This window comes from Drosophila innubila (assembly GCF_004354385.1).
Source record: "Drosophila innubila isolate TH190305 chromosome 2L unlocalized genomic scaffold, UK_Dinn_1.0 5_B_2L, whole genome shotgun sequence".
NCBI lineage: Eukaryota > Metazoa > Arthropoda > Insecta > Diptera > Drosophilidae > Drosophila > Drosophila innubila.
The window spans coordinates 4,075,989-4,089,288 of record NW_022995373.1 but is presented as its reverse complement, the minus strand read 5'-3'; the positions used below and the strand labels follow the sequence as shown (position 1 = coordinate 4,089,288).

At 38.6% G+C, this 13,300-nt stretch overlaps 1 protein-coding gene across 1 annotated transcript; it reads left to right on the top strand.

Moving 5' to 3' along the window:
- Positions 1-1,560: 1,560 nt before the first annotated feature.
- Positions 1,561-3,105, top strand: LOC117782666. The gene is made up of 3 exons (XM_034619694.1): positions 1,561-1,722; positions 1,792-2,058; positions 2,691-3,105. The coding sequence occupies exons 1-3, from the start codon at positions 1,574-1,576 to the stop codon at positions 2,773-2,775; spliced, it is 501 nt and encodes a 166-aa protein (XP_034475585.1). The 5' UTR covers positions 1,561-1,573; the 3' UTR covers positions 2,776-3,105.
- Positions 3,106-13,300: the final 10,195 nt, after the last annotated feature.

The window sequence follows — 13,300 nt, the reverse complement described above, 5'->3', positions numbered from 1 at the left end:
GAGCAAAGTTGTAGTTTGTGGCTACTCTTGACACAAGCTACATCGATTGCAAGCGATTATGATTACGACTTGCGATTTACAATTTATCAATTTCAATTAATTTTAAATAAGTTTATTATATTAAAGTTTATTATATTAAACTTATTTAAAATTAATTAGAAATATAAATTAAATCGAAGGTCGTAATCGTAATCGAGTGATGTATTAGTTCAGTGAGGCATTAATAACGTAGTCTGCAGTGATAAGCACAGTGATTTAAGAAAACCGAAAGTTGTTCATAGTTTCGCGTGTGTAATTTATGATACCCTGAGGCCATTGAAAATGGGCAACAATCAACTTTTATAAAAGAGTACATGGGCTCAGGGTATCCTACTGTCGAGCGTGTTCGACTGTAGCCGCACCTCACCGCGAGCGAAGCGAGCCGGGGGTAGGCGAGCGAAGCGAGCAGGGGGCGGAGCCCCCTGGTTTTTATTGATCTTTCTTTGTTTTTGCCATCCGTCAATAATTTATTTATTATACATATTCCCTCATACACATTTATATTTTTTTCACAGGATCCTTAATTTTAATAAGGAGTAGGAATATAAGGAGTCCCTGTTTTGCCCTTCAAAAACAATAAAAGTAACATTAAATAATAATATAATTAAAAGTAAAGGGATATGAAATACACAAAGAGAAAATGCAAAATAATTAGAAATCAAACACAAGCACTTATAGAAACGGAAATAGACAAATATTTATTAAAACATAAAATTGATAAAAAAAATTATAATGAAAAAATAGTGTACCAACCAGAGCTTGCAAATAACAATTGAGTAATTTCCGTCGTCTTGAAATAAGTCTCTTCACTGAGTATTTAAAAAAATACTCGCGAGTGACGAATTTGTAGGCTGTTCGCTTAGCTTGCTCGCGCTCGGACAACAATCGTTATTTACCGTTTTTTTTTCGTTTCACTTAGACGCGAGTATTTGCTTGAGTGAAATGAAGCAAAACGTCTTTTAGCGAGTGAAGCATATTTTAATTGCGTCTTTGAAACAAGTGTGTGCAGTGAAAAATTTTTTTAAAAAAAATGGGAAGAGACCTTAATAAAAAAGTGCACAAATTCTTTAATTTCAATCCCATTGAAAATAAATCGACATGTAATGTTTGTAGTGTTAAGTTGGCTGGTATTAATGTTACCAATTTAAAACGAAATTTAGCAACAAAACATGAGGAAATATTTAATGATTGGTGCGATAAAGAGGATTGTGAAGAAACGCAAATGGAAAAGAAAAGAAAAATTACGTATCACACAAGTGAAGCAGGAATCATTTCAGCTTTAATAAAAATTGTCACCACAGAAGGAAAATCATTTCAGTTCCTGGATAGTGAAGGGTTCAAAGAAATTGTGGACCCAATTTACAACTCACTTGGCATGAACCCCGTTACTTCACGAAACATTATGAATTTTGTGTCTGTTAAAGAGACATCAATTAAAAACAACATAAGGGCCATCGTAAAGGGAAAGCTAGTGTCCCTTAAAATCGATGTCGCCACTAGGATGGATAAAGCCATTCTTGGTGTAAATCTGCACATGATTCAAGCAAGCCTTTCTAAAACTGAGATCGTTATCAAGACTCTAGGGATGATTGAGCTAACTGATGCACACACCGGGATGTATATAAAAGAAAAAATTCTTGACATCTTACATGATTATGAAATAACTCTAGATCAAGTGTTCAGGTAAATATTGAATTTTAAAAAATATTTTAATATTAATGTTATTAAAGAATACCGTTCTTATATACACAGCATAACATCAGATAACGGCAAGAATATGATAAAAGCCGTTCAAATTTTAAATGAATCGACGGAGGAGTCCCTTTTTTGCGATGACCGCGAAACTGAGAATGTCATGGAAAAACTAGATTCCATTGATTTAAACAACATTCACCTTGTAAGATGCGCCGTACACACTTTGCAATTATGTGTGTTCGATGTTAACAAGGCAAAGGAGATCAGCGATAAAATTAGTGCCTGTCGCACGTTGAGCAAATCGCTTCGCACAGAAACAAACAGGTACGTAATGATTTTTTTTCTTAAATAAATACGTTAAGTAAACAATTTCATAAACATATAGACGTTTCTTAATGGAAAATAAAAAGAACATTCCATCATTAGACGTGGTAACACTTTGGAATTCGACGTATATAATGGTCACCAAGCTGTTTGACCTAAAGGAGTTCCTGACTTCGCAGACTAAAATATATGTAGAAGCTGATTGGGAATGGATGGAAATTTATATTGACGCGTTCAAAGACATATATCAGGCGACCTTAAAATTACAAGATGCAAACTTAGTTTATAGTGAGTTCTATATTCTTTGGATGGAACTTAAATTGAAGTGTGAGAATAGTCACAATTTTATAAAAAAAAACTATTAGCTCAAATTAAAGTAAGAGAAACGAAATTGCTAGAAAACGAAGTGATGTTGGCAGCAATTTACATGGACCCACGGGTCAACTGTATGTTGTCAAATGATCAAAAGGTATTGGCAAAAAAAACTTTAAAAATTTTAGCATGTCGTTTAATCGCGTTAAAACAAGTAAGCTGTTCATTGTATTTTGATTCAAATTTTTGTCCTGTTTATTGTTGGTACATTTCGAAAATCAAGAAAACATGTTAAATTAACTATCGCTTTATTATTTCAGACACATTCAACAGAAAATGTTCCAGAGGAGGCAACTAATGAAAGTCAAGATGCATTTGATTCCTCATTATCTTCGCAAACTTTAAACGTATCCATGTCTGGGGAGGATTCGCTGCTTGCAGCTTACTTAAATCAAGTTCAGACAATCTCGGAATGCACGGAAGAGCCTGTTTCTGCAAAGCTTGCAAAGATTTATGGGGACATTGAAAACTTCGACTTTATGTATGGTCGCTTGCCACTCAATGCAAATATATTAAATTTTTTTAATGACATAAAACTTAAACTGCCACATTTGACTGCACTCGCACAGGTAGTGCTAGCTACACCTGCAACTCAGGTTTCTGTAGAGCGCGCCTTTTCTGCTCTGCACTACATTTTAACTGAGCGACGAAGCTCAATAAGTGCAGAAAATTTAAATGCACTATTAATTGTTAAGTTAAATAAAGAAAATATAAATAAATGAATATAATATATCTAAAATATATGTATAATATATAGATTTAAGTGTTAAATAAAAAAATCAAAATTTCGTTCTTTTTCTTCCAACAAGGCAATTTAATGTGAAGAGTGTTTGAAAGACTTTTTGCATTAATTTATTCAGTCGTTCACTCACTTACTGAGTCAAACTCGCGAGAGATAATTTTATTACTCCCGAGAAGAGACTCGTTAAAAGAGTTGAAAAGAAAAAAAATTACCAACAACGCTCAAGCGAAAACTAAAGCGAAATAAAAAAATAGTCTCTTGCTCAGAGTGAGAGCTCATTTTTTGAGTTCTTTGCCTTCCCTTCTGACATTGAGCGTAAAGAAAAAAACGCTCAATTGTTATTTGCAAGCTCTGGTACCAACATACAAAAATTAATTTAAGCTTGCAGCAATACCCTTTGGTACCGAACCGCAAAACTTATTGAACAACCTAGTATATATATTTATTTATTATTAATTGTTTAAGAATTATTGATTGATTTTTTGCCACTAATATCATATCTACCACTAAGTCATATCTACTCAAATATTTATTTATTATTATTATATTTATTTATTCCCTTACCTTTATATATTTATTATTAATTTCTTTTGCGCGTTTTGTTGTTGTTGCGATAGGTCACAGGCCGATAATATCCGTAGTTTTGGGCTTTTTTTTGTTGGGTCTACAAAAGAAATGGCTGAAGGGGACACCAGGACACCACCACCGGAAGAGGCTGCAAAGGCATCAAAGGGCAGCCAAAAGCCTGTAGTATCCTCTGTTGATGAATCGGCTATTAAAGCCATGTTAGCGAAAGCGCAAATGTCTTACTTGAAGGCCCAAGGAAAGGGGATCTGCCAGGCAATCCGTGAGGAGATGCAAGAGGGCTTGAAGACGATTAATGACCTCGTTCGGCCATAATTACCGGTCTTTGACGCAGAGGCAACGGAAGAGCAGTTGCTAGCCTTCGATAAGGATGCAGGGCAGGCAGTTGGGATGCAGCAAGGCTCAGTGCCAAAGCAGGCTCCAGGCGTGGCAGGTAATATCCAAGTTTAGTTAAATTCAGTCCTACAGCCAGTACGAACACTCTTCCCGAACGCACGCCCAAACGAGCAAAGGCCGATGGATCCGAGCGCAAGTCATTGGCGCATTGGTTTTGTAACGAGGGCTCGGGAGGGCAGCAGGAGGAGTCTTGGCAGTCGAGGCCATCCTGGGTAAAAGTTGAGAAGTGGGATGTGTCGTTCGATGGCGACTGCAGCAAGTCTTCAGTAGAAGATTTTGTATTCCGGGTTGAGCTCTTGCAGCACCAATCCAGATTCCCCTGGCGTGAAGTGCTCCGCTGCTTCCATCTCTTGTTAAAGGGTAGGGTTCGCGATTGGTATTGGCTTCATGCTTCCCAGCACCAAGTCGGTACATATACGCCTAAAAGGTGTATTCTCTAGATCAACTACGGGACGAAGGTAGCGAGTTAGAGAAGATGTACGGTAGGCGCAATCCGAAGCCAGCGTTTGATGCGAGGCCAACGCCGAGGTTCAGTGTACCGAGCGGTGGAATGTCGGCGAATGAGATCGACGTGTCGATTGAACAGCCGACGTTGCCAGAGCTCGAGCCTGAAGAGATAGGTTTAGATCTGGTGAAGGGTAATAGTTATAAGGATAATGCAGGGAATAAGTTCATTAGATTTCGGCACTTACCTTATGCGGAGCGTATTAGGGCATATCTGGAGGCTCGGAACCGAATATTTGATGAGCGGCTATTAGATGGAATGAGAATGGGGACGCGTAAGATGAAGAAATCACGCGACAGATTCAAGCGGAGGCGTCAAGTCAAGCGACAAGTAGTCGCAGCGGTGGCTCGAAACGCTCGGACTGACCCTCGTGTCTTCGCGGAGTTCAAGCTGGGAGGCCGACAGCTACGAGGCTTACTTGATTCCGGTGCGACTGCGAGTCTCTTGAGATGAGGATGTCGTGAGCTTGCGGAAGAGTTGAATCTGGCTTTGAAGCCATACACGTCGATAGTGCGAACCGCTTCTGGGGAAGATCGCTCAATTATTGGTCGAATGGTGGTTCCTGTAGAGTACAAGGGCGAGATTAAGGAAGTAGTTATGTACTTGTGTCCGTACTTGGAGCAGACAGCTTACCTAGGAATCGATTTTTGGCGGATCTTTTGGATAGCACCAGAAGTGGTGGGGCGCGAGGAGCCAGTCGTGGAAGCTATAGATGACAGGCAGGGAATGGCCGAGCAAATAGCTCATTATGCAGACGACGATGCGGGGAACAGCAGGCCAGAGGCTTGGGATCTTGACGGAAGTCAGAAATGGCGCTGGAGGAGGTGAAGGCAAAGCTCTTGGCATTTGAGAAGGTCAGACTTGGGAAGACGCGTAAGACGTGTAGAAACACTCAACTTGTTAAAGACCGTCACTATCGCCAGCAATGCAGCAAATGGTCTGGGGTGAGGTCGACAAGATGCTAGCAATCGGTTTCATCGAGGAGAGTAAAAGTCCGTGGAGTAGCCGTACCACTGTGGTGCGAAGGCCGGATAAGAATCGCTTCCGTCTCGTTGCCCGAAAGCTCAACACCTTGACGATCAAGGACGCTTATCCATTGCCTAGCATTGAAGAGATACTGTCGCGAGTGGATCAGACTTACTTCATCTCTAGCGTCGATCTAAAATTCGCCTTCTGGCAGACCGAGCTGGATGAAGAGAGCAAGGTGTGTACGGCGTTTACAGTGAATGGGCGACCGCTTTACCAGTTCACCATGATGCCTTTCGGGTTGTGCAATGCGGCTCAGCGTCTATGTCGTCTTATGGATAAGGTGGTCCCGACCGAGCTACGTTTTCGTGGGTACACTGGGTAGTACAGGCGGATTATCAGGAACTTCGCTTCCTTAGCAGTACCACTCACGGATGCTCTGAAGTCCAGAGGTGGCCAGAAATTTGTCTTGAGCGAGGAAGATGTCAAGTCAGTCCAAGAATTTAAAAGATTTCACGCTGATTTCAAGAAGCGATTTTATGTGCAGTGTGACGCGTTACATGCTGGTGTGGTGGCTGTTCTCTTCCAGCTAGACGAATCTAAGCATGAGAGCCTCATCGCATACTTGACAAACATCAGGTCAATTACTCGGTTACCGAGAAAGAGTGTCTCGCTGCGATTTTGGCGATCTAGAAGTTCCGGCTATACATTGAGCTAGTGCCATTTACGGTCATTACAGATCACGCAAGCCTGAAGTGGCTGATGTCTCTGAGAGACCTGAGTGGTAAGTTAGGTCGATGGTCGTTGCAGCTTCAGCGTATGGACTTCGAGATCGAGCATCGCAAGGGTGTCGACAATATCGTAGCGGACACGCTCTCGCGAAGCTTTAGTGCTGAGGTCACACATTTGCAAGAAGCCGAATTCGACCCGAGCGCAGCATTAGGGTTCCAGACGAACGAGTTCGAATCTGATGAGTATAGGGAATTAGTTCGGGAGGTTCATGAAAACAAGGAATGCTTACCACATTTAATAGTAGAGGGCAATCTTTAAGCACGGAGCAAGCTAGAAGAAGAGCTCGATGGAGCGACATGGAAGTTGTGGGTGCCTGCGTCTCTCACTCATGAGTTGGTGAGGAGAGCGCCCGAAGAGTACACAGCGGCACATGGTGGAGTTGCCAAAACGCTGCATGCGCTACGGAGGCAGTACTTCTGGCCAAAGATGGCAGTTCAAGTGGCTGACTTTGTTTCAAACTGCGCTCTATGTAAAGAAACAAAAGCGGTAAATTGTAAATTGAAATATCCGAGATCGAAGCGAGGTCACGCGTGGATCTTTATTGTAGTGGACCATTTCACCAAGCTTACGTTCTTGAAGACTATGCGTGATGCGACTGCGAGCTGCGTGGTGGAGTTTTTAGTACAGGAGGTGTTCCATAAGTTTGGAGTTCCTTAAGTGATCCACTCGGACAATGGTCGTCAGTTTACTGGCAAAGCCTTCGAGGAGATAATCCAAAGCCACAAAGCAACGCAGCAGAGCGCGTAAACCGGTATCGATTAGGGCGTACCTTGAGTCTGACCATCGGGAGGGGGACATGTACCTTCCTGAGATCGAGGTAGCGTTGCGCAATAGTGTCCACTCTGCTAGAGGAGTGACACCGTTCTTCGCTTTGTTTATTATAAATAATTTCAAATCTTGTGTTATTTTGCTTACGATTTGTTTTATCGATAACAAAGCTCAGTCAGAGATGTTTTAAAAACCAACCGTTTTTGTTTTTTAAGTTTATTTATTATTTTAAAATAAAAACACCAAACTTAAAAATTTATAAACATAACATAACAAAAACATTTGCTTTCATAGCAGTCTTTCATGTTTCACTTATTTTTAACATAACAATTATTTTAAAATATAACAAAAAACGTATGCTTTCATAGCAGTCTTATATGTATGTTTCAAAACGTATGCTTTCATAGCACATAATATATAAGAAAAAAAATATTCAAAAGAAGTATTTTTTGTCAATACTTTAAAGGAAAAGTATGAGACTTAGTCGATCTGTTGATAATCTATTTCGTTTTTGTGTCAGCACATTTGCAGCCGCTGAAAAAACGCGTTCAGAGGGGACTGAAGATCCCACCACCGGCAGAAATTTCAGCGCCACTTGGTGCAAATTGGGATACGTACTTTTCATACCTTCCCAAGCATTTAGAGGATCACTTTCGAATGATGTTAACGGCATTCGCAGATATGCGCTCATTTCTTCGTCAATGTCCATATTCGGGCTATGAGACTGCGCCAGCTGATAATGGAGATCCCAAAATGAATTTGTAGATGTGCTGGGTGGCAGATCTTCAACATCGTTTATATTTGGCTTTGTTTGAGATTTGATCTTAATTATTGCATTTGCACATGCCTGAGGGTCCTTAAAAGTCACTTGGCAAGATGCGACGAACGCTCAATTTATTGTGAAATTCAACGGCCGATTTTTTTCCAAACATTGTTGCATCGCCTAACATCGATATCAACAAAAACATCGGAAAACATCGGGAAAAGTCGCTAAAAAAAAACATGCTCGATGCATCGATGTTTTTTTACATCACTACCGCGAGCTCAAAAAAGTTAGCAATGATTTTTTAAGCGGTGCCACTTTTCAATTTTTATGTACAAGAGCCGCCACGTTTTTTTTATGTATTTGATTCCAGGTATATTGGCAAATATACTAAAATGCAAATTTCTCAAATACTGTCTAATAGGAATTTATGAAAGTTGCAGCAAAATGTTAGTTAAATTGGGGCCTATATTCCCCCATACCGTGCATCTGGGGCCACGCGCTTAAAAAAATTAGATATTTAAGAAATGGTGAAAATGTAAACTTTTTCACTTTTTATCTTTACTTGGTTTACCCAATTCAAAGGCTGAAATTTCCATAATATTGCTAAAAACTATAAATAAAACAATTATCTACAATTCTGCATCATTACTTTATTGATTTAATGTCGAAACACATCTAAAAATGATGAAATTCATAATTGGTTTCGACTCATGAACCAAGTTCCGTTTTTCGTTGCTGGCGAACCGTTGCTAACTTGACGCACATGGTTGTCACTTAATAAACTAAAGAAGCGCAAAAAAATGTCCGAAAAGTACCAATTTCACTAAAGAAGCACTTTCATTAAAAAGCCCTATTTCATGAAAACTACCCAATTCTTATAAAACAACCGAATTATTTGCAAAACAAAGTTTTTTTAACACAGGAGATGGGGCTGATGGAAGAGCTAGATCTTAACAAAAAAAAAATAAAAGTCTAGTGACGAAAGCAATTTCTAGCCCCAAAATTACAGATATCCAATTTTGTGACGAGCAAAATTCAGTTTAATCTAAAAATTTTAAATGAAAATATAAATTAATAAAAAAAAGCGAATATTTGCGATCGAATAATAAACAAGGAATTTATTAAGCAAATAAGTGTCGCTTTGCACGCCGTGGTACGCACAGTCTGGAGGGGTGGGGGTAACATCAGGTACACATGTTATGTTAATGTTATAATAACATAATATAAGGTTAGTTATACATGTAACATCAATGTTATATTGACATCGTAAAATTTATGTTAGACATGTTATATGAAAGCTATGTTAATTAATTTTATGTTAATATACATTTCTTCTGTTAATTCAATTGTTAATTTAATTATGTTTATCTATAAATGTTAAATTTGCATATATTTATATATGTTTCATGGTTAGTATGCTAAATTTTTTTTATTTTAACATTTTTAAAGTTAAAATTGTCAATTAAATTAAGCCTCTGTACGAATTGAAGTTTTATAAGAATTTATTTATTTAATTAATGGTCATTAAATCTAATTGCCGCGAAGATGTGGGTAGCGAGCATATAACTGTAGAGTGGGCTTTGACTGTAGGTCTGCGGAGAGCCCTTGTTTCATACTTAAGACTTGATTTTCACACGATTGGTCCTATGTCAGCTATATGACATAGAGTTCCGATTTGAACCAACTTCGGTAGGGATATATAAATCCGAGTTATATGCATTTCGTATCAGTTTGGTTGAGATATCTCATAAAACAAAAAAGTTTTTTATACTAAAACTTGATTTTCGACCGATTGTTTCTATGGGCGCTATATAATATAGAGGTCCGATCCAAAAAAAGAAACAAACTTGATCTGCCTGCAATATAGAGGAATCTATATACTAAGTTTGGTGTCACTAGCTATTAAATTGTTCTTATAATTTCGTTATGCGTTTTTTTTCGGTTTGTGGGCGATAAAGGGGGCGTGGCCGAATTTTGAAACAAACTTGATCAAACTTGCTTGCAATATAGAGGAACCTACATACCAAGTTTGGTGTCTCTACCTCTTATAGTCTCTGAGATCTAGGCGCTCATACAGACGGACAGACGGACATTACTATATTGACTCGGCTGTTTATGCTGATCATGAATATATATACTTTATAGGGTCTGCCACGCTTCCTTCTGCCTGTTACGTACATATTCATTAAAACAATCTTAATAGACCCCTGTACTTTTTTTAAGCACGGGGTCTGAAAATATGAATAACGTAAAGTCAACATACTCAGTTTGCGAATTAAAATTGCAGAGATTATCGCCACAATCTAAGGACTTGTGATCTTTTTCGATTCGCGGAAGAACTTCAAACAAGTGGGAAAGGCTATAGTCGAGATCACGACAATATAGTCTCAATAGGATACCCGTTACTTAATTTAAGTATATATAAAAGTATTGTTAACAAATTTAAAAAAAAAAACAAGTGGGAAAGGCTATAGTCGAGATGCCGACAGTAGGATACCCGTTACCTAATTTAAATATATATAAAAGTATTGTAAACAAATTTTTTTATTAGAAAAAATGTTTTTTTAAAAATTAACTATTATTATTAAAATTTATTATTATAGGCCCTGAATCCCCATTGGGGCATTGCTTTTTGCTCAATTTGCCTCGTCCTCATAATTATGAGAATTGAAAAGGAAGGTTCTTGTCCAAATTTGAAAATTAGCAGCTTCGTCAGGTTAAAAACTGATTTTGGTTATCAACTGCTTGATGTTCACAATTGTTTCAACATCCTCAGGTTATCAACTGCTTTATATTAGCAACTGCTTCAGGTTTAATTCAAGTAGCAACTTTTTCAGGTCTAAGCAAAAAATTCTGCATAGTTTGAAATCAATTTAAGCTTTTATGGTTTACAAAATATTGTATGAGATAAATTAGTCAAAAACAAAAATTGTGTCTTTTGTTGGTTTACTGTCGATATGACATCTTCAGCAAGTAACAGACCACTTGCATAAATGCAAGGAGCATGATTTCAAGAGATGTTAATTTTTCATCCTCAGTACCGTTTCTGCTAGTTGACCAACAATTTAAACTTAATGCCATCATTGCGTGACTAGAACTAGTTGAGAATTTTAAGGAAAATGATAAAAAGGTTTGAATGCCATTGTATTGCTGTTGTGACTTAGTTGAAACCTAATACATAAGATTTTAGGCCAACTTTTAAATCTCTTTGGTTACCGACCCCTCTACTGAGTAACAGGCCATCTCTATCTCTTATAGTCTCTGAGATCCCTTTGTTCATACAGACGGACAGACGGACTGACACACATGGCTATATTGACTTGGCTATTGATGCTGATCAAGAATATGTATATACTTTATAGGGTCGGAGATGCCTTCATCTCCGTGTTACATACATTCCAACGAACACAGTACACCCTTTTACTTGTTTTTTAGTAACGGGTATACAAAATTGCTACATAAACGAACAAGCTCTTCCTCGTTGACGTTTGCTGTCAAGCTGTCAAAATAGGTACCTCAAAGAGGGCAAGTGTATCGATGACGTCACCTTAAATAAGTCCACCTTGGATAAGCACTTCGTTATCGGTTGTTCTTTGTTTTGTTCGTTTTATTTACTTAAAAAATACAATCAATAAAATGTTATTACCATTAGATCCTTTAGGATTATTATTATTATTATTATTATGTATTGTGGAAATTGCACCTGCGACCTATAAGATCTAGCCAAAGCTGCGCATTCTGCAATGACATGTATTGAGGATTCCTCTTCGATGTCACAGTAGTGGCAAATTCCGTTACTAACTATACCTATTTTGTGTAGATGACTTCTCAGTCTACAGTGCCCGGTCAGTAGACCGGTCAGTATTGTGAGTCTATTCTTCCCCATGGGAATCAGCTACTCGAAGCGCTTCTGATTATAGTTGCCTATAAGATCTTTCGATTGACGGAGACCTGTGGTTTGCTCCCACTCTGACTGTCTTAGCTGTTTTTCCTCTTTCCTGAGATGCTCTCGGAATGTATGTCTGCTTATATTATTCCCTATTGCACATACTCAGCCTGGAATATGCTTTTATATTTCCCTGGAGACTCGTGGTACCCAAGGGCCTATGATTCCTAGGCCATTGCCCTGGTGAGTAAGTGATCCATCGGTGTACCACCTTATGGTGTGCGGCTTCATGGGGTGGATTTCTCACGCTGAAGTTGTTATTGAACAAAAGTTCAGCTTCCATCTCATCCCTAGGTAATCGTAGAGGGTATTTTTTAAGAGGTTGGTTTTTCGAGTAGAGATAAAGCTGACATGTTTTTGTTAAGTCTGGCTTCAAAGCAAAGTGTTGAAGAGGACCCGAATGAATCGATTCGCCACCGTGCACAGGAATTGGAGCTTTGTCCATTAACTTTATGGAAGATTTTGCACAAAATCTGACTGTTTGGTGTGCTCTATGGGCTGGTGGAGTCATTGGGCCATACTTCTTCCGAAATGATGCTGGAGAGTCAGTTACCGTACATGGAAACCGGTATAGAGCCATGATAACCGACTATTTTGTTCCCGAATCACAATCCATTTATTGAAGGAAACATTCGATGTGCGCATAATTTCGCCGAATAGACCTGTTAATTGGCCACCAAGATCGTGTGATTTGACACCATTGGATTATTTTCTTTGTGAAGTCGCTCGTCTACGCCAACAAACCACAAACGTTAGGGGACTTGAAAGCCAACATTGGCCGCGTTATTGCCGACATACAGCCCCAAATGCTCAAAAAAATGCTTGAAAATTTGACCTCTAGACTTGGCTATATTCGAGCCAGCCGCGGCGGTCACATGCCGGATATCATATTTAAACATTAATGGCATACAATTATCCTCCCAATAAAGCCAATTTGATGGACATTAAAACGATTTTCTTGTGTTTTATTTCAATTCGAAGTTCTATACCTCTCAAAAAACCACCCTTCAGTAGGGGTAGTTCTCCCGATAGTGTTTCTATAGGATGCAATAATACGATTTTTTGTTAATAATACGTTTTTAAAGTATTTTTAAAATAAAATAATTCTTATTCTATTTAGCATTAATTCTCTGTCTTACAATTTAATTTGCCATTCAATAATACTATCTAACTAACAAAAGTACAAAAATGTAAATATATGCGTATGTAAACGCTTGCATACCCAATAACACGCTCGTTTAGATGCCCATACACAGGCTCGTTTAGATACCCAAAGTAACGGTCGAAAGGCTCTTACATAGAAAAAACCGATACTCGAGCTCATACCTATACCCGTTTGCATACCCAAAAATCGACACTCGACTGCTACTTGAGACTCTATTAGCTCGGATACCATAAGCGACC